At 48.7% G+C, this 19,863-nt stretch overlaps 8 protein-coding genes across 8 annotated transcripts; 4 read left to right on the forward strand and 4 right to left on the reverse strand.

The window, feature by feature from the left end:
- Positions 1 to 485: 485 nt before the first annotated feature.
- MGYG_03872 (hypothetical protein) lies at positions 486 to 1,570 on the reverse strand (the record flags this gene model as incomplete). The annotated part of the gene is made up of 5 exons (XM_003173651.1): positions 486 to 939; positions 1,004 to 1,151; positions 1,206 to 1,325; positions 1,401 to 1,523; positions 1,558 to 1,570. The coding sequence occupies 5 exons, from the start codon at positions 1,568 to 1,570 to the stop codon at positions 486 to 488; spliced, it is 858 nt and encodes a 285-aa protein (XP_003173699.1).
- Positions 1,571 to 4,071: 2,501 nt separating this feature from the next.
- On the reverse strand, positions 4,072 to 5,820 carry MGYG_03873 (HAL protein kinase; the record flags this gene model as incomplete). The annotated part of the gene is made up of 2 exons (XM_003173652.1): positions 4,072 to 4,203; positions 4,315 to 5,820. 2 exons carry the CDS (start codon positions 5,818 to 5,820, stop codon positions 4,072 to 4,074), a joined length of 1,638 nt encoding a protein of 545 aa, XP_003173700.1.
- Positions 5,821 to 7,545: 1,725 nt separating this feature from the next.
- Positions 7,546 to 8,356, reverse strand: MGYG_03874 (hypothetical protein; the record flags this gene model as incomplete). Its single annotated transcript, XM_003173653.1, has 4 exons — positions 7,546 to 7,682; positions 7,761 to 7,906; positions 8,043 to 8,253; positions 8,320 to 8,356. 4 exons carry the CDS (start codon positions 8,354 to 8,356, stop codon positions 7,546 to 7,548), a joined length of 531 nt encoding a protein of 176 aa, XP_003173701.1.
- A 789-nt stretch (positions 8,357 to 9,145) lies between these two features.
- MGYG_03875 (CAMKK/META protein kinase) lies at positions 9,146 to 11,764 on the forward strand (the record flags this gene model as incomplete). The annotated part of the gene is made up of 6 exons (XM_003173654.1): positions 9,146 to 9,252; positions 9,342 to 9,420; positions 9,502 to 9,651; positions 9,722 to 10,528; positions 10,583 to 10,720; positions 10,778 to 11,764. The coding sequence occupies 6 exons, from the start codon at positions 9,146 to 9,148 to the stop codon at positions 11,762 to 11,764; spliced, it is 2,268 nt and encodes a 755-aa protein (XP_003173702.1).
- Positions 11,765 to 12,076: 312 nt separating this feature from the next.
- Positions 12,077 to 12,844, reverse strand: MGYG_03876 (hypothetical protein; the record flags this gene model as incomplete). The annotated part of the gene is made up of 1 exon (XM_003173655.1): positions 12,077 to 12,844. One exon carries the CDS (start codon positions 12,842 to 12,844, stop codon positions 12,077 to 12,079), a length of 768 nt encoding a protein of 255 aa, XP_003173703.1.
- A 2,930-nt stretch (positions 12,845 to 15,774) lies between these two features.
- Positions 15,775 to 16,231, forward strand: MGYG_03877 (hypothetical protein; the record flags this gene model as incomplete). The annotated part of the gene is made up of 3 exons (XM_003173656.1): positions 15,775 to 15,884; positions 16,003 to 16,069; positions 16,169 to 16,231. The coding sequence occupies 3 exons, from the start codon at positions 15,775 to 15,777 to the stop codon at positions 16,229 to 16,231; spliced, it is 240 nt and encodes a 79-aa protein (XP_003173704.1).
- A 1,575-nt stretch (positions 16,232 to 17,806) lies between these two features.
- MGYG_03878 (hypothetical protein) lies at positions 17,807 to 18,298 on the forward strand (the record flags this gene model as incomplete). Its single annotated transcript, XM_003173657.1, has 1 exon — positions 17,807 to 18,298. One exon carries the CDS (start codon positions 17,807 to 17,809, stop codon positions 18,296 to 18,298), a length of 492 nt encoding a protein of 163 aa, XP_003173705.1.
- Positions 18,299 to 18,707: 409 nt separating this feature from the next.
- Positions 18,708 to 19,847, forward strand: MGYG_03879 (hypothetical protein; the record flags this gene model as incomplete). The annotated part of the gene is made up of 2 exons (XM_003173658.1): positions 18,708 to 18,868; positions 18,953 to 19,847. 2 exons carry the CDS (start codon positions 18,708 to 18,710, stop codon positions 19,845 to 19,847), a joined length of 1,056 nt encoding a protein of 351 aa, XP_003173706.1.
- Between the last annotated feature and the right edge of the window lie 16 nt (positions 19,848 to 19,863).

A 19,863-nucleotide genomic window follows, 5' to 3' on the forward strand; every position in this document is an offset into this window, starting at 1 on the left:
TCCTCTCATGGCCTAGTGTCGTGAGGTTGTTGACGGGGTATTGCTGGTAATATCAGGTAAGTTTATGAATTAGACGCCTCGGAATCCGTCGTTATCATCTCAAAGTCAGATCAGGCCAGGGTGTGAGACGAAACAGCCGGAAAGTTGACTTCTGGACCGTTTAAGGGGGCCAAACGCTGGAGCATGGATCGGAGGAAGGCTGATGCAGTCATTTCATGTAGCAAGGGGTGCGGAATTATTCCCTTACATAGCTAGCTAGCTGTCCATATATGTATATATATTCCTATATTATTCCACCCTGCAGCCCTAGCCAGGGATAAGAAGAAGGAAAGGAAAAGGGAAGCGCAAGACAGCGGAAGAGCGGAAGAGCGGAGGAAGATGGAATATTATACTTGATGTGTATTGAAAACACGCTAAAACATTACTTCATGGGCGAAAACGGAGAAAAGGGAACCAGAATTAAGTACGAGGGCCACCAGCTCAAATCAAACAGTGCCGGCAATGCTTAGATCTCTGATCTCCTGCAGTACCTGTTCAACCTTATTGTCTAAGTTGCCAGATGCATACTCCTCTCTTGTGTCTGAGTCAAGGTACTGCTGGACCTGGGCCATGCGGCTATATGCCTCGGCGCAGAAGCGGAGCTGGATCTTGACAAGAGCCTCAAAAGATGGGTCGAGGTACGGGACACGGAGATCGATAAGTTGCGGTAGCTCGTTGTATAGCTGTTCGTTTAATTGGTCATAAGCCTGTTTGGCCATTTCAGCGTCCTTCTCGGCGCGCGGTAGCTTAGAGGCGTCCTTGTCTGGCTTCTCGACGAGTTTCTTGACCTTGGCGCGCATGGAGTCGTAGTCGAGCAGTTTGTGGTTACGTTTCTTGATACATTCGTTGATATCGGGGAAGTATGCACAGAAACGGGAAATGGGGTCAAGAACAGTCGTTCTAAAGAGTAATGTCAGTATACGTCAGGTCGGTTGATGACGAGCATGAACGAGATGGAGCTAACCTGTAGGGACCATCAAGTGCCTTTATTGTCTCTGCATCTAGATCTTCAACGGCCTGCTTGTAGCTTCTGCTCACGCCATCTTTGGCACCAGCATCGCCATAGAAAGCATCAATAGTCTCCGCAATTCGCATTTGAGAGGCAGTCATGGCTGCGAGATAGGTTAGCAACCGTATCTTTCAAGGTATGCTCCAACCGTGCTCACCTCGCAACGAGTCCAGGTATCCCTTTGCCTCCTTTTGTAGCCTATTCGCAGCGGATTCCATTGTGCGATATCTTCGCTCTTCAATTTCATAGTCCCGGTCATTCGTCTTCTCAACATGGCCTTTAATGTAATACCGAGGAGTCAGTCTCATCCAGCAGAGGTCCAGAGCAGCAAGTAGAAGTCAGGCCTACATACCAGTCTTCATCATCACCTGGGTCGTCGCCCGGTTGACATTTTTCTTAAACCCTAGAAGGACAGCCGGTATCAGCATTGGTCGTGGATATATCAGGGGCCATAGTCGAAGTTTCGAAGAGTACGCTGCAGCGTAGGGAGCCTTCTGTTATCAACATACCGGCCCAAGACATGGTTGTTAAGCAGTCGCAGTCGATAGCAGGATATTATAACAAGCTTATTAGAGCGCAAGCAGTGCGATTCGAGGTGTATTGGGTGTATAGTCGAGGGAAATAGGACAGGCCGGTAAAAGGGCGCCCTTGCTTCGCGGGGCAGTGATTGGTTGCGTGTCCGTACGGAGGTTGGTCTCGAGGGAAAAGCAAGCGGAACTGGTACTGTTAACGATGCGTCAAGGTCAGGAAAGGCTAATTAGCAAGACCGCAGGCCTTTTCTATGTTCTCTATCGCGGAAGAGGGTATCTCAAGCGTCGAGAGAGCGTGGAAAAGCAGAAGAGGCTCTTTAGTTCGCTCGACGGTTTGAAGCCTGGGCAGGTTTTTGAGTCGAAGTTGCGCCCAAGCTGTGGCTTAGCTAAGACTGGGGCTTGGCGTCTTCGTGGCGCAGCAGAGACGTCACGTGGACGGAGTCGAGGCCGCGCTTCATCTTAATTTGATTTGATTTGGTTTGATTTGATTTGATATTCGCAGGTGTTAAGTGAGTGTTAAGTATAGATGGAGATTAAAAAGATAGACGGGACATTGATGGTGTTTCAAGAGTGCGAAGAAGGATTGATTATTTTTTTTGGTGCGTGGCTGCTACCCAAGGCTGGCCGTGTCAGCTAAGGTAGAGCGCACAGCACGTCGTGTATCTATACAACCGCTTGGCTAACAAGGAAGCTATGCAAGTTCTCAACCAATATAAAAAAAGGCTCCAGGCTGCAGCGGCAAGAAGATATATATCCAGCTCGAGAAAAAGAAAGGAGGGAAAGAAGGCTCAGGCCAAAACGGTATCTGTAACCCAAACCAGACACGATAAGATCAGATAAGATCATGAAGCGAGCGGACGCAAATTGGTTGATAGATAAACAAAACACATCGCGGCAACTCCGAACCGATATAAAACATTTGTTATTCTTTTGATTCTTGCTTCTTCTTCTCCTTCTTTCCACGGATGTTCTCCGACTCGATTCGCTGATCGTCGGATGCAGGTGATTGGTACGGATGCATCCGTTCATATCGGGGTATGGAGATAGTACATGCAGAGTTGGCGATATGGTAGTAGACTAAGGCAGCATCTGCAGTTCGTACCCAGCCCCTGGAAAAGACTGGATGGAGAAGCAAAAAAGAAAGCAGTAAAACAAGCAAAAGGGCAAGCCAGTTAGGGCAGATACGGTGGCTCCGTAGTTCATTGTTTATTCTGAGTTGTGTTTTTTCTTTTCTTTTCATTCCACTTTCCTGCCTGCTCGTCAGTCCACTTGTCGTGTGTGAGATGCATGCCAGCCACGTTTAGAGGGGGGGGCTGGGGAGTAAGTATGTTGTAGGTAAATAAGTACATATGGTCAAGTCGATCTAAAAAAGGAAAGTGAATAAAAGCAAATAAACAATGTAAACAGAGATAAGCGGTTAAAATGTGATTGAACGCTTGGGTAGATCGAGGTAGAAATGACGTTATGTGTTGGTGAAGCATGTAGTTTATGTGCAAAGAACGATATGGACAAGGGAAGAAAGATATCTGGTGAAAAAAAAAGAAAAGAAATAAAAGGTGAGCCAGCCAACGAAGGATGTGAAGAGGAGGGATGAGTAACAGCCAGGTGAGAAATACGTTAAGTCATATATCTAATCAGTCGTATAATAGGGTGTCCGATTCAATAGGGCAGGTTGAAGCAGCAAGACAAAAGGCCATATCACGTATCCCTGTGCATATGCATTCGTCACCTCACCAACCAATGCCAATACCCATTCGGCATGAGAAAAGAGAAAAGGGGAAAGGGTAAGGTAAGGGGGTGGAAAGAGATGGTGTCGTTGTTGGAAAGGCGACCATAGATAGCGGCGTTGACTGGGTTGTCGGTGCCAGAGAGAAAGAGAGAAAATAGAGGGAGAAAGGAAAAAGGAAATTATACGTTAGGAGACGGAAGAAATGATCATAATTCATTAGACCGAGCAAACCCTTTGGGGAAGAAAGAAAGAAACCACAAACCAACCAACCAACCAATCCATCGGCAGAAAATAAACCAAGAAGCATCATCGTCGTCTGTCTGTCTGTCTGCCTGACTTTCTGTAGTTATAGGGCATAGATAAGTAGGCCAAGGAAGCAAGGGAATCGGTGGAAGCAGGTGAACACGACGACGACCACCAAAAAGCAAAGCGCGGAGATGAGATATGGAAGGGCAGGGAAGAGAGAGGGAAAAAAGAAAGAGAGAACGGCAACCCAACTTGAACCAGGAGTAGCTTGGCTTAAGTCAAGCCAGTAAGTCAGTCAGATAGCCAGCCCGTTCCCGTTCCTTTTTCTCGATTTTTTTAAGTTCCGACCCTTCCTTGTTCCTTTTTTTTTTTGGATCGTTTCTTTTGGTATTCTTTTTTTTCTTTTCTTTTCCATCGGCTTACCTGCCAATCGGACTGGTGCCCATCATCGCATTTATATCAGCAGTGATGATGGTGGGAGGAAAAGAGGGAAGAAAAGGGAAGAGAGAAATGTATGATTAGAAGCCTTCTTCACCAGCTTTGCATAGCTTGATATCCCGGACCCATTCAGACTTGAGAACCTGGGAAGCTGTGATGCGACGACCAGGGTTAGGGTCAAGGATGGAGTAGATGACATTCCTGCAGCGTGCCTGTATATCGGTTATTTTGTCAGCGGGGAAGAGTTAAGAGGAGACAGGGGTGAGGACTGGAGTGTGGCTATGCAATGTTAAACGCCAAGGCACAACGATGAGGTTACTCACACGATGCAATGTCTCGATGGGTGCATAACCATCTTCATCTCTGCGACCCTCCAGGTATCGGTCGTAGAATTCGTCTTCTTCCTTTTGCGCCTGGCGCCAGAGGTGTCTGCCGGTCCGCATAGCCATGTAGATGACGCCAGTAGCCCAAAGATCTACAGCTCTTGGGTCGAACTCCTTATCCACGTACTCTTCGGGTGCGATATATGGTGCAGACCCACATAAGCCCGCGGTCATGTGCGCCTCTTTCTCCCAGGCCATGCGGAAACACTCCCCGTTGCCGAAATCCGTGATCTTGAGTGCACCGTGCGTTGTGAGTAAGAGGTTTTCGGGTTTCAGATCTCGATGGGCAACGCCCATTTCATGCATGTATTCGACTCCGCGCATTAGTTGCTTGAAGTAGCAGTCAGCCTCGCCGACCTCGAGTTTGCCAGCGGAGAGAATGAGAGTGTAGAGATCTCCTCCCGCGCAGTATTCCATAACCTCGCAGTAGTCACCCTTGGCGTCCTGCATGAGATCGAGGGTATGGATGATGTTCGGATGGCGGAGAGAAGAAGAGATGCAGAATTCAGATGTGAGACGCTTCTGGTATTTCTTGACAGTTTCCTGGGGTCGACGGCGGAATTCCTTGACGGCATAGACGTGTTCCGTCTTGGAGTCCTTGGGATCGATCTTGTGGGAGATGCGGACGATTCCGAAAGCACCGCGTCCGACGATTTCATGACACTTGCCATACTTGTCGACAAGAGAGGCCGTGCTGTTTGGTCCGCCCTTCTTGTCGGCTGCCATCTTCTCCTTTTCGTTCTTGAGCTGGTCGACCCAGGTGGAGACGAGAGAGAGCTGTTGCTGGTCGTCACCCTGGCCCTGTGCGTGGGCACCGGCATCGTCCTTCTTCTTTCCGGCCCCGATCATCTCACGTAGCATGTCCGAGAGCTTTTCCTGGCGCCTGGCCGATTTGAGAGTGTGCTTGTGCGTTCCGTCTGCAAGTAACTCGAATCGCTTGATCGGTTGAACAGCATCCTTGCCCTTGTCTGCCTTTTTGTCTGCGGATTTCCCGTCTGGTTTCTTCTCGGCAAGCTTCTGGTCTATTTTTCGGTCTGCTGGGCCTGTAGCTGGAGAAGATGAGGGAGGCGTCTTCATGTTGGAAGTGACAGCTGAGTTTCCATTCTGCTTTGGCGACGAGTCGACATTCTGTCTACTGGGGGAGACTGACGCAGATGGTGCCGAAGAGCGAGTTTGAGAGAACATGCGACTGAGCCGGTTGGCCATCTTTGCTTTGGGAGGCTTTTGAGGGGGAGCGGCAGAGGAGGCAGCCGAGAGCAGCGAAGTAGTAGTGGCGACGGAAGAGGCGGTGTTGGGAGGTCCAGGAGCAGGAGCAGAGGTGACCGGAGGAGCGGCCAGATGGTTGTCCTCCACAGTGCGTGTTATCTGATCTCCATGCTGCGAGTGTGACGTCGACGAGGAGACAGAGGACGGAGATGGGGAGGAAAGTGGCGTTGATGAATTCATGGGAGGAGCTGGAGCAAGGAAGTATTTATATAGCTGTGGAATTTGTGGCAGTAGCAGTAGCAGCCGTAGGAGGAGTAGTAGAAGTAGCAGTAACGGTTGTGTTATGTAACTATGGGGCGGGCTGAGGTGAAGGGGAAAAAAGGCGAGGGAGCAGAGCAAGCCAGGCAAGGCCCGGCGGTCAGCGAGACGACAAAACGGTAGCAAGCACTGGTGCCGTGAATCTCCCTGGTCTCTGGCCGGTGTCTCTGGCTGTGTCTCCGTCTGTCTGGCTGCGTGTCTGGCGAGGCTGCGAGGTGCTGGTGTGTGTGCGGGAAACAGGCGAGCAGGAAACGAAAAACGGCGGACGTCGAGGATGAGGACGAGGAGGAGGTTTTTGGGTCAAAGTCAGGCCAGGGCTTGGTGTGGCTGACTAAGGCTTTCCTTGCTCTTTTAACCCGAACAACAACCCCCAAGAAGGTGGCTCGAGCTTGCTTGGTCAGCGTCTAATCGCGTCTCCGTCAAGTAGAAGCAGCAGCAGCAGCAGCAGCAGCAGCAGGAAGTACGGAGATGCAGCAGCAGTCAGGGTGGTGAGGCCTCCAGCAGAGTAAGCAAGAGCAAGGACTCCGTAAAGTGTAATAGGCCCAACCCTGGCCGGCTGTCCGGCTTCCCTTGCCCCTTCGCCTGCCGGCTGGTTGATGCACCACGCTGCACCACGCTGCACGGCCATGCACGACGCTCATGCACCTCGACCGGCTTCCGCATGGCGTCCACCCTTTTTCCTTCTTCCTCGTTCTTCGTTCCTTTTTTGCTTCTTCTGCTGCATCTGCTTGGGGATCTTCCTCCACCAGCGCCAGCACCAACCGCGGCGCTCCAAGCAATCAGCCAGCGCCCGGCAAAATCCCGCAGCGCCGGAACGCGGAAGCTTTTCTTCCGGTTAAAACAGCGTGGACTTGCCTGATCGGGGGTCCGCCGGCTGTGTTATTCGGATGACTCAGCGCCAAGCCTTGAGCCACAGCGCCGATGGTTAAGTTCGAGTTCGGGGATGCAAGAGCAAGAGCCAGAGTAAGAGCCAGCGCGATGGATGACCTATGCAGGAGAGAGCAGCAGACGGACCGGCAGGAGAGCAAGAGTGCAGAAAGTAGGTAGGGCGTTTCCCCTAGCAGATGCAGTGGAAGTGCAGGTTGGAGAAGGGCATTCAGCTGGTTGCTACTGTAGGACAAAGAAGGTCTAGATGCTATTCAACAGCTGGTTTCTATTCTCCTCTCGCGCCCTGGTCCCGTCGAAAGAAAAAGAGATGGTACCAGGTGCTACCGGCAGCAGACAGGGTCTCTCTCAGCCCTATCAGCCTATCAGCCCGAGCCCAAAAGCCGAAGGGGTTCGCTCCCTTTCTTTCTCCTCACCGCGTCGGCGTGACTCTGTCCGACAACTTGTACGGATATACCCGCATTGCTCTTGGCGCGGCTTGCCAGAGCTGAAGATAGCTTGGCTCCCCTCACACTTCCCCCCAGTGGGCTTTTTTGGGGCTTCTTTTTGCTAGGGCTTCGATGCTTGTTGTTGCTGTTGTACAGGGGGGAATACATGGTCGGTACCCCCATCGTGCGTCCCCCTTAAACATTTTCATCGGTTGTGGCTGGGTAGTTTGCTGTTGATTCCTTCAATCGCTCTTGGCACTCTGCTCCTTGGCAGCCAGCTAGGAGAGCACTCGGGTCTAGAACAAGACGGTCAGCTACTCTCTCTCTTTCTTCATCATATTTCACCTCTGTCTGGGAGTGCAGCGAAGGAAAGAGGTAGTACCACAAACTGCTCAAGTGACTCTTCGAATAGCTCGTTATACACTCCTACGCCACCAGGATGCTCGATTGGAGAGAGCGGGTTCTTCACCACTATGTAGCAGGCAATATCAGAATCAACGCCCTATCTGAAAAAAAGGGGGATGTGCCCTGTAGCCTGGAGTGACTCACCGTATTCCACATATAGATTGACATAGATCTGGTGGAGAGCAAGGCGCATATTATTTGCCTTCGTGTCCGTCATCATCACAAACTTCAGGTTCGTCGGCGTCTCGTAGTAGTGTAGCTTATACTGGCCAGTTCGGTAGCACACGAAGCTATTTCACCCAAACCACGTCAGCTCTTCGTCATCATCACAGCTTAAGTCCCCTTCCCTCTTCTCCTCCTCCTCATTCTACCTCTTTTGCTCTTCCCTTTGTCGCTCGTCGTGGTGCGCTGAGTTGGGGGCCATACTTATCGTCCTCACCACCAAGCTTCCGTACCATGTTTCGCAGCGAAAAGACAGCCCCAAAGACAAGCCGAGTATCCGTCGAGCCTGCCTTGTGAGAGTCTTTCGTCAGGCCGTTCGATAGCGTTCCGTCGGATGGGTGTAGGTCCTTGCTCGCTCCTCCGCCAGCAGCTGTGCCTGGACGCGGGTACCACTGTCGTTGGTATATACACTCCGCTGCGCTCGAAGTTAGAATCTTTACAGTAGCTCGTCGCTTTCTTCGGCTCAAAACGATGCACTTACCATGTCGGTCGAAGATGAAGAACGAGTAGACCACCATCGTGTAGAGAGCCAGAGAGCTGTTGTCAACGTTCTTTGCCTTGCTTGTCCTTCCTGCTCATTCAAAGGGGGAGAAAAAGAGACGCCAGTTCACGTGACGCTTCGTAACATCCAACGCCTTGGTCGACTTATCTAGTTGGCGATGTAGATACTTAGCAGACAAGCCAAACAACGACGCTCCCTTCAGCCGTTCGTCTTCTCTCTTTTGCGGCTTTTTGTTTTATTTTTAGAGTATTCCTCAGGGATAGCTGGACGCCGACGACTGGCTGAGCTTCTGCAAGCTATCCAAGTGGCCGATTTCAAACCCAACGCCCGTTTTGCCTCGCTGAGCCGATAAGACGGGCCAAGGAGACCTGCCGTTCGTCGATATACATCCCTCGAGGACCGCACAAGAAGATATCAAGCGCCATGATCTAGCTGATGGCCGATGCCTGAACCTCTATGAACCGCCTACGACACGCCTGACATCGTCTCCCCTCACGACCCTCCTCAACTGTGGCGGAACACCATGAAGCTATACTAAATCCCTATAGCCCTGTCGACCGCCATACCCCACACCCCTCCAGCCTTTTTTCTCCCCTGTGCATGCACCTCGGGTGCTTAGGCTCACAAGCGTGGACGGCAGACAGAAAAAACGGTCAGATATATCAGGTCACAACCCTCTGCCCTTTCGCGAGGTCAGCATTCATGTTCAAGGAGGTCGCTCAGCCGGAACGCAGCACGGCCAACATACCCGCACAGATACAACCTGGTTTGACTCTTTCCGCTAACGCCTAGTCGCTGGTTATAGATGGACGCCGATCCCATCTTAAAGCATGGCCGAACGGCCCAGCTTGCTTTAGACACTGAAGTGCCGACTTCAAGAAGCTCGGAACCTGGTCCAAATGCTCTCAAGGGGTGCGTCTCCTCAACTTTCTTCTCGGTCTGTAGGGATGGGAAATAACAAGTCAAACTAACGACGCTGCGATGAGGGATGGAGGGTACAGTGCCAGGCCTGCTTCCGGCTCCTACGATAGCCCGTTGAGACAGCATGCTCGATACCCGACTGCCCCACGGCAAGTTAAAGTTCGTCGTCTCAGTCTACCTCAGCGGCAACATGATACAAATTGATTCGATGCGATTGACTAATGAATAGCCTCTGTCAAGGAAACACTCAACGCTCAATCAACATACACCAACAGCCAGGACGACAATACAGCAGAACACCGTATAAACCAGTACTTGATCAAGCAGGAAATTGGCAGGGGCTCGTTTGGTGCCGTCCACCTAGCCACAGATCAGTACGGCCAGGAATATGTATGTTTCGCAAAAGCTGGCCTGCCCACTGACAACAACACGATGTTATCTTCACGTCTAACAGGACTAGGCCGTTAAAGAATTTTCCAAATCCCGCCTCCGGAAAAGGGCTCAGTCTCATGGTCTCCGCCGTAGGACTGGAAAGCATCCGGGTGTTCAACCTGCTGGTGTTGGCTTCAATTCACCACTCCATCGACACCCTTCCGGAATTGATGAAGGTGAAAATGGAAACTCTCTATACCTTATTAGAGAGGAGATTGCCATTATGAAAAAGCTCAACCACAGCAACCTTGTCTCACTGATAGAGGTGTTGGATGACCCTACCGAAGACTCTCTCTACATGGTGATGGAAATGTGCAAGAAAGGTGTCATTATGAAAGTCGGGCTAGGCGAACAAGCAGACCCATACAGCGAAGAAAACTGCCGATGTTGGTTCCGTGACCTTATCCTAGGGATTGAGTATCTACATGCCCAGGGAATTGTGCATCGTGACATAAAACCAGATAATTGTCTGTTGACAAACGATGATGTCCTCAAGGTAGTCGACTTTGGCGTTTCAGAAATGTTTGAGAAGTCTTCGGATATGTTCATAGCCAAGTCAGCTGGCTCGCCTGCTTTTATACCTCCAGAGCTTTGCGTTGCAAAATATGGTGAGGTCTCAGGTCGAGCAGTCGACGTATGGTCTATGGGAGTGACACTGTACTGTCTACGCTATGGGCGCATACCATTCCATACGAGTAATATATTTGATTTATACAACGCTATCAGAAACGATGAGGTTGAACTCCCTGGCGAGACAAATGAAGCTTTCAAGGATCTCATGAAGCAGATACTGGAGAAGGATCCTGCAAAGAGAATTACCATGCCACAATTAAGGGTATGTCAAATGACCTTGTTTCAATTTCTTATCATGAACTAAGTTATGGTCAAGGTGCACCCTTGGGTTACCAAAGGCGGAATAGATCCCCTTCTATCTGAGGAGGAGAATACAGCAACCCTCGTGGGTCCACCGACAGAAGAGGAGATGGATTCTGCCATCACTAGGAATCTAGGGCATGCACTTATAGTGGTATGTATTTTCCACAACTTACTCTCTTTTGGAAGTAATCTAACCCTTCGCTCGCAGGTCAAAGCCGTCCAGAAATTTAAAAGGCTCATCAGTGACGGAAGCCCCTTGCCGATGGAGAGCATTCTCGGTGAGGGTGAAGAATCACACTTCGTGCAGCCCCCTCTCCTCATGGGAGAAGACGAAGAAGAGGAATTCAGTGCTATCCTGCACAATCGAAATATGAAAGAGCACGTTTATCCCAGGCGACCGGATCAGCCCAAGCGACCAAGCCAGGCAACTATGAATAGTTCACCATACGTTTCCCTCCCGCCCCCGAACACTTTCGAGCCATGTGCATTTCCATCTCCACAACCTCAATCCACCCCTGGAGCAGATACGCCAACACGACAGACTGGTTCTGAAGGTACCCGTGGCCATGCTCGCGACCCGTTAGAGGAAGAAATGCCTTTCCTCAACATAGGCCCGTCAAACTTTGGGTCAGAGGCTGAACTCAACCCAACAAATGACACGGCCATGGAATCCGGTGGAATTCCGATCCCTTCGAAACCTGCCGTTACCGAATCTCCTATGATCGTGAGTGAGTCCCCTCCAGCTGCGGACATCGACATCTACGAGACAGCATACAAGGAGATAATCGAACGGATAAACAGCCGGAGCCGAGAAGCACAATCGCCTACACCGAAGGTATACCTCAACCGAAGGGTTGAGAAAAAGCCAACCGCCTCTTCTGGCTTGTGGTCGGTAGCTAGGAAGAATAGCAAATTGTCAAGTCCACTCAGCCGTTCCGTCACCGATACCGTACCCGACAACCGCCCCCCGCGTCCTAGTCCTATCAAGCGGTTCACTGCTGCTGCTGCATCTTTTGCAGCATCTTCAGGGAAACAGTCGCCGTCACCATTGGCAAAGGCGGTACAGGTGAATGACGCGGTTCGCTCCGATGAGGGTATTGAGCCAAACCCTCTAGACACCTCTGCTGCTGTAATAGAGACAACAGCCTCTCCCACTGCCCTATCACCGGTTGATGATGCAAAAAAAGACATGTGAAGGTTATTTGATTTCCTTACTTAAGTACGGAGGGAAGTATCATGACGAAAATGACTGGATGGTATTAGCGCCTTTCTTGGATTCCGTTTTATTTCATAAACCTCTTTCTCTCTTCCCGTGTCCATGTTTTATTTATTTATCCTATTGATATTGGGATGGATTATGTATTGAAGTACATCTTATATAGCGCAAATATACTCCGTACATAAATGGTTACTCGTGTATCTTGACTTTATATACATTTTTTGCTATTAAGTCTATCCGTTCTATAACTAGTCGTACATTACATTAAATATCCAGAGCCTTTATTTATTATACCTGACCCGGGGCAGCCGGCGCCACAGGAGGTTCAATAGGCTTCATTGCTTTTTGAATTCGCAATATCTCTCTTTCCAACAGCTGTCGCAAGTCAATCCCTTTCGCAGCTATTGCATCATGTTGACCTTTGGATATTGATTTCAGCAAATAATCCGATACTGCGTCTCGCTCACGGGACATAGGCCTTCCAACCCCAATAGCTAACCTTATCAATGCCGTAGGGTTCGTTGAAGACAGTGCACCGCCGCTCGAAGAAAGCAGTTTAGCCTTGACTAAACTCTCAACCACGCTCTTAATCCCGTTATGTCCCCTTGAACTCATTTCAGGCCCACCGTATCGAATATAAAGGTTACCGTAAGATCGCTCTAGCTCATCATGTAATAATATCAGATTTGTCGCGCGAACATGTGTCATCGGTTGCATTCCTCTTGCTTTTTTCTTTCCCACATCTTGGGACGGAATGGGTATATCGGACGCTATATTCTCTCTTGCAAGCCAGGCTTTATACGCTCTTGCCAAGGATGGGCCGGATGTGTTCATATAACTCGGCGATTGCCATAGTGTAAGGCGACTCTGGGTCTTGGGAAGGTATGTTTCTGTTGTTAGGCCGTTGCTGAGGTTTGGGTCGGGATGAAATGGTGCTGCGTTCATGACCTCTGCAAAAGAACGGAGAAGAATGTGACCAGCACTATGAAGTGTGTTGTAGTATGCTTGCCCCGGGTTGCCTATTGAGGCAATGAAGAAGGAGGAAGTGGCCGCCATAGCTTTGCGGCGTTCTAGGGCAGGCGGCTTTAGGCTTGTTGGAGTTGGCTGCCGGTTCGATAGGTTATTTGGCTGAGAGTAGAGTGTAGGGAGGTATTTGCATAGCGGAAACTCTTATTATTATATCACCGTTTTGTGAGTCATGCCTTTCAGTGGTGGTTTACCACTGGTAGAGCGTGTTTGTGAATTTTTTGATGGATGACTCGGGCATCTTCATTTCGCTTTTCGCCAAGGAACGCCAAGGAGAGTTACACACGGGATTTTTGAGCCTCATTTTAAGCATGTTTCTGCTCCCTTCAACATCTCCTATAGCCACGGACTGTACGAAGTAGCTTAAGGATTATTAATACTATGTCTCGGAGATAGCCTTCTTTACTGAAGTATTCCAAGCTCAAAAGGTTTAAAACTTATTTTTCCTTTTCTAAAGCTTACTCCCTAGTTGTATTAGTTGATCATTTCTTGTTAGTTATAAAGACAGGCCCAGAAATAGCCAGTTCTTTACATTATACTATTAAGTATAAACGTACTGGCTCACAATGCTCTTGTATTTACATACTATCAGAAGATGCTTAATAGTTATTAGCTGGAGCTTGGCTTCGGCATTCTTCTTTCTTTAATTCTCAGTTAGCTAGTTCAGTGCTGACTTTTTCTCTGTATTGTGGCTATTATTGCTCGTGAACTACCTAGGAGTAGAAGGAAACAGTGGTCAGTTATAATATCAGGGTCGTATATATTACTGAGACATTTCCAGGGGTCGGGTACATTCCCATGGATTTCCCAATTTTAGGTCGTGGGTCGCCCCGCTGTGTCTCTAACCTAGATTTAAGCCTCATCTACTCGGTACTACCAAACAACTAACTTCCATTTTCGTCTAAGAAAGAGTGGAGATATCGACATTAAAAGCATGTAGACTGCTGTAGTGGGAGCATTGAGTACCCAAAGGAGTATGGTGATAAAATTTACACAGCCCTTGAATCAAATGGAAAATGGCGGTTTATTGTGTAAACTGGTGCGAGCTCCCAGGTTCTGTCTGTGTTATTGTAGCCAGCGATGCTAGGCAAATAACCAAGCAAACGAGGATGAAGATGAATGTACTCCGTGAAGCGTGAAATTTTTACTCTAAAGCCATCGTACGGAGAGTCTCTCTCAAGTTTGAGAAACTATAGCCTCCACTATCATTACACATCTCACTAGGTAGAACGCATTTGAAGGGTGAATATTTAACCTCACACTTCCCATAGCCTAAATAAGTGGTTCCTCACCTCATGGAATCATGTTGTGGCTGAAATCTTGGTATTTGTGAACTGTCCAAGACAACCCGGCGCTAATTAAATCGTTAGCTATCTTTAGTAGTCAGTCAACGAGTTAACCGTGTTTCACTTATCCCGAGTAAAAGGACTCAGCCTTGATAGACAGCCTGTGGAACTGGGTATAAAATAGAACGAAAATAATGAAAGGGACAGGATAACATGAGTCAGCGGTATCCGAAGCATTTGAAAAGAGCCGCATGAGCCAATCCCAATTTGTCTACAGAATGTGAATCTATTTGATCGGCTTGAATTAACTACCCTAAATAAGCATGTCCTGCTAATAAATACTGCATACAGACCCGAAAGCATGTAACGTACGAAATATGGTGGGAGTGACCACTGAGCAACCACCGCTCATTTCAGCATGTCCTGAAGAATTAGAATTTGCAAAAGGAATAACTATCAAAGAAGCAAAGGGTGCGCAAAGTAACCCACTAGGGATCAAATCGGAAACGAGGCTCGGCCCTAAAGCAATTCAAGGCCCGTTCTTCTTTCTTGCTTTTTCCCAGGAATATGATAATTACCATCCTTCATGTTTCCCAGTGCACCGGGAACAGCGAGAATGGCCAAGCTACCTGCCTTGAACCACTCGGGGGTATTTCTCCCGTGATTTTGCTTTTGTCCACCCCGCTGGCAGATCACCACAAACAGGGGCTGTTGATGACTGGCGTGCTTGCAAGCCCAATTGATTGGTTGCCGTCCCGTCATTAGATCCGAAGTCCTCCCCGGCGGGTGGCATGGCAACAAGTTTCTGGGAAGCCGTGTCTATTAAAAGAAAAAGAAAAGAGAGAAAGGCAGAAAATTACATCTGTTACGGGGTACTTCGTACTACCTTGAGTAGTAACTCAGGCAACACTTCTCGTGTTCCTCAATAATAGCTGTATGTTCGGCTTCAAATCAAGCCCTTTGATACCCGTGTACCCGCATTGCGCAAACTTTGGGTTGGTTGGTTAGTGAATTGGTTGACTGGTCAATTACCCAGTTGGTTAACTCGTTGGTTGTCAATATTTAGAGCTCGCTTTTTAACGAATAGACAAACAATTACTCCGTACCGAACAGCAAGTTGTCCGGCTACTTACGGAGTGCGTGTATTGTACGGACTAACAAAGAGATAAATAAAATCGGGCGGATGGAGAGGGTATGGTGCACGGATATACTTGCGGATAATGACTATTTTTATGAATTCGGTTTTTTTCTCATATTCGGGTTAGGTCGAGGTAGAATACAGGGGCAGGATCAATGTGGCTCCTAGGGAGCAGAACACTGTCATTCATTCGGAGGAAGGCCAACTCGGAAAGATTTGTCTCAGCAAACGCTCAATCTTGTCTTGTGGGAAACTTAAACATAATACCGTTGGTCTTGGGTTGCAGTCAGAGAGCTCTTCACACGGGTTACTCCAGGGCACTGACGCTCTGCCCCTGAAAGCTGAACATTGTCCTGCATCCACAGGTGTAAAAGATACACGTCTTGAAGCGGGACACGTTGGATTCAGTAATAGGATTAACCAATAATACCCACGATGGAAGCGACATCTCAAATGCAGCATCGACCGCGGGTGCTATGCCGTCCGCAGCCCCTGAATGCGGTCACACATACATTCTCAACATGCCCATTGCAACAATGTCTGCGGTCAGTTCGATGTCAGAGCAGGGGGAGTTGCTCTATCGAAGGAGTACTCCTTCGGGTATTCCAATGAAAGGGCCCTACCTCGTCCCAAAGATATTAGTAGTGTATGTGCAGTCTGTTGTCATTTTTAGAAGCAGCCGAAGGGCAAGGCACAAGTTCATAGGCCCACATGACCAAGATTGTAAATCCAAATATTAGAGCTGTGCGGACTTATATATTCAGCCATTATGTTTCGAATTATGAGAGGCGAGTCAGGAGAAAAAGCGTCAAGATTCTTCTGAAAATCACGGTATTTATGAGACATAGGAGGATCGTCTTAGGAGCTCGACTAAGAGTTTAGACACACCAAAGGAAACTCGGCTATTTGCTAACCCGAGGTACTTGACAGAATTTCAAGGAGGGAGTTGGAAAGATGCTGTCTTCGCTGTCCTTGATCCGTCCTCTCTTCTAGGCAGGGATTTCGCCATTGTGCCCATCTATATATTAACAAGTTGGATGAGATCGCAGTTTCTCCCTCGTAAGGGCCACATCCTGCAGCCAACGATTGAATGACTTTACTAGAACAAGGTAGGGGTTAACTAGCGGATGGACCAAGTGAAAGAGTTAATGGGCACTTGTGTCTTATAACTAGAGAAGCCCGGGGCTGATTTGCTACAAGATGTGATTACCAGCCAATAAAAGGAGGCCTCTAGAAGCCTCAAGTTCGACTGGCCCGTTTCCTAGAACCAGGTCGACGGGACAGACTCCGGAGGTAGCTTCATTTTTCCTTTTTCCTTGTTCCACCGGTCTCTGTCTCTCTTACTCCGTACTCCATCGCGGTATCTTCCTGTGCAATATCATTGGTAGTTATTACTGGATTCCGTACCCGGTGATTCGGACGCTACCATTTGTAACTTCCACTGTATTTTGCGCACGACGCATCTGTTGCGGCTTGGGATTAATCTGGAAAAATACTCTGTGCTGAGGACACCATCATCACTTCACAAACCTCTCCAAGTTTGCTGGTGAAAAGGGAAAATGATCTGGACAGGGATGTTGCTGGCTAGTCATGGACTCAATGCCTACGAGGCCCACTCCGCCAGAAGAAGCCAAAAGACATAATCTGACATGGTTCTTGTATGGCGATCAGTCTTGGGCTGGTCTAACGGATGCGGGAGCGGTTGTGCAGGAATACCCATAGGCCACTCAGCAACAAAGGAAGTGAAATATCATCCATCATATTCACCCGCAGTTCTCTTCGTCTATGACTTAACGTGATTCGATCCAAGACCGAAATTCCATATACTCTGTGTAACAATCACAGAATAAAGGGAGAGGACGGATGGATTGATAATGATCACGTACAACGTTGTTCCGGACAAGTCCTTGTCATGCAGCCAGTTTTTTTCACTATGCATGGAGGAGTGCGCCGGGATGATGGAAAATAACTAGCTAATGTTGGATTTTTGAGTGATTCGATACTAAAATCTGACGTGAAGAGCCATGGGTATCTTTCAGCTAGTAATATATGAAATCCAATCAAGTTGGTTAGCTCGAGTTGGTCAAGGTCTCGACCAGCACATTAGTTGCCTACTACACCAAGTAAATGATCGATCGTTATTTGGGTCACTAATCCAGAGCGAGGCCGTAACTATCTACAGTGATACAGCATGCTGCTTCCGGATGGAATAATTCGTTGCAGCGTTACGCCTTATTCAGCGTAGAAGTATCCTACCGTGCCCACTTCCCCGGACCCATGAAACAGGGTCCCGGTACTCTGGTATATGGGTCGCTTCCATCAGCTGTCTGCACCCACCCCAGCATTCTCGTCACCTCGTGCAGTACGGAGTAGACTGGCACCCTGCGGACGGCAAAGAGCGTAATACTGTATAGTAAGCCTGTTGTAGCATTGTTTTTATTGACTACCCCGTAAACGCTGCGTAACTGGGGTGGCGGATGGAATCTGTCATGGAAGAAGCAAAAAAATAAGCGTTTGACCCAAATCCCACCACTCTGGGTCAGGGGCAGTTAGCCGAGCAAGCCCGTCATGCCGTATTCTTCTCATGGATATCAACCGGGTCCTCTCTTCGATCAGCATATTTATTTTTTCCTTTCTCTTTTCTTCACCGGAGATCAGCAACAGCAAGCTTGCTACTGTACGCACCACAACATCCAAGTCCGGCCATTCCGGGCATCGTGGGCTTCTGTGGTGATGAAACATGTCTTCCCCTTAAAGAAAAGAGGAAACCCAAGGGATAGGCAAGGGATATTGACACGTTGTGGTCACGATGTATCATCCATTTGTGGAGCTGCTGGGCTTGGATTATTCATGCACGACGACAAAGCTAAAAGGGAAAGGAAAAGCAAAGAAGGTTACTGGAATTCTCTGGTTGGGAGATGCCGTGCGACCACTTCCCATCGCTGGTGCGTGCTGGCGCCGGCTTCTGCTCTCCCGGCGATTGCAAAGCGCAAAGTTAGGTTATCGCATGTTGCTGGTGCAATAGAGGAGGGTTTAATTATACCCCCAAGTCCCGGCTGAGCTTTGCAAAATGAGGATATTTGATCTGCTTGGCAGCATTGAGTCTAGTTAATATACGAAGCCAATTCCTCGCCTTCAACTGTCTTTCTCCCTCGTGCTTTTTCCGATGAAGGCTAAGAAAGGGGGAGAAAAAGAAAAGATTGAGGTCCTGGCAGAGCAAGCACTAAATTGACATATGCGTGCATCGCACAAAGCAACTCTTCATTTGGTCTCTTTTCCATTCTTTTTGCAGTCCGTCCAATATTCCCGGGTGTGCTGTTGAATGATAAGGTGTGGTATATTCGAAGAAGTAAGTGTTGCCCTTTTCGCGGTACTTCTGGGGCAAAGCATCCATTTCCCTGACGCAAAGGAGTATAATGCGCTCTTGACTTTGCAGCTAATATGGCGGGTTGTAGTTGGACGTCATGTCATGGCCCAAACGAGACCGCATGGACATAGGTCTCTTCAAGGGGAATCTTCTGGCACTGACATAAACATGCCAGAAGGAGATATACCTGATGCCGATATTGACGTTAGTTCGGACGAACAACACTCATCTCTGGCTCCTGGAGAAGATACTACCAACGCTGGGTGAGTGCAGGCACGTCGCTACCTACATATTAGAGCTTCTCTTACCGAGCCTTCGCTTGCATAAATTAACTCTCCCCCTTTTAGTTCGACCAAATCCTTGTCCGAACATGCTTACCGGGTGGTGGAGGAAAATGGTCGTCAATATTGTGACAGCACATATTTCATGCCAAACGACGAACGAGAGCAGACTCGTTTGAACATTGTTCACCAAATGTACCTCATCATCCTAGAAGGCCGATTGACAAAGTGTGCTCTCCCCCAATCGATAAAAAGAGTCCTCGATGTCGGCTCCGGGCCCGGTGATTGGGCGCTTGCCATGGGAGACGAGTTCCCGGACGCAGAAATAATAGCCACTGATATTAGTGTTTTTGATACCGAGTCAGTTGGCAGTTGTCCACCAAACGTATCCTTCCAGATAGATGACGCTCAAGGGGAATGGACGTTTAATGAGCCCTTTGATTTTATCCATGTCCGAGGGTTGGGTGGTGGAATTTCTGACTGGTCCGTGTTTTATCAGCAAGCATATCAGCACCTTGCCCCTGGAGGGTCCATCCAGGTAGCGGAATCTGCTCTTTTGACCGGTGACACACACTTGCCGAATTCCCCCCCAGACTCGTACCTCAGCATATATCTCGGAGCACTCGGCTCTGCTGCCGCGATGGCGGGGTATCCAAGGAATTTTAATCACCTTCGTTCTGCTGCTTTTGAGGCAGCTGGGTTTACTGATATCCGCATATATGACACCAACATCCCCGTAGGCACCTGGCCTGCAGATCCACAGGAGAAAACCCTTGGAAAAATGACTTTGATTGTCTTATTTGAAGGCCTCGAGGCTACCAGTATGCGCCTCTTGACAAAATTTCTCGGCTGGACCGCGGGGCAGGTTATCGATCTGTGTAAGAAGGTCCAATTGGAAATTTTGACGAGTGAAGGTATGGGAGGACTGGTAAAGATCGCGGTGGCCCGGAAGCCACACTAATTGCGATTTTATACCC

This window comes from Nannizzia gypsea, genomic scaffold (genome assembly GCF_000150975.2).
Source record: "Nannizzia gypsea CBS 118893 supercont1.3 genomic scaffold, whole genome shotgun sequence".
In the NCBI taxonomy this organism is placed as follows: domain Eukaryota; kingdom Fungi; phylum Ascomycota; class Eurotiomycetes; order Onygenales; family Arthrodermataceae; genus Nannizzia; species Nannizzia gypsea.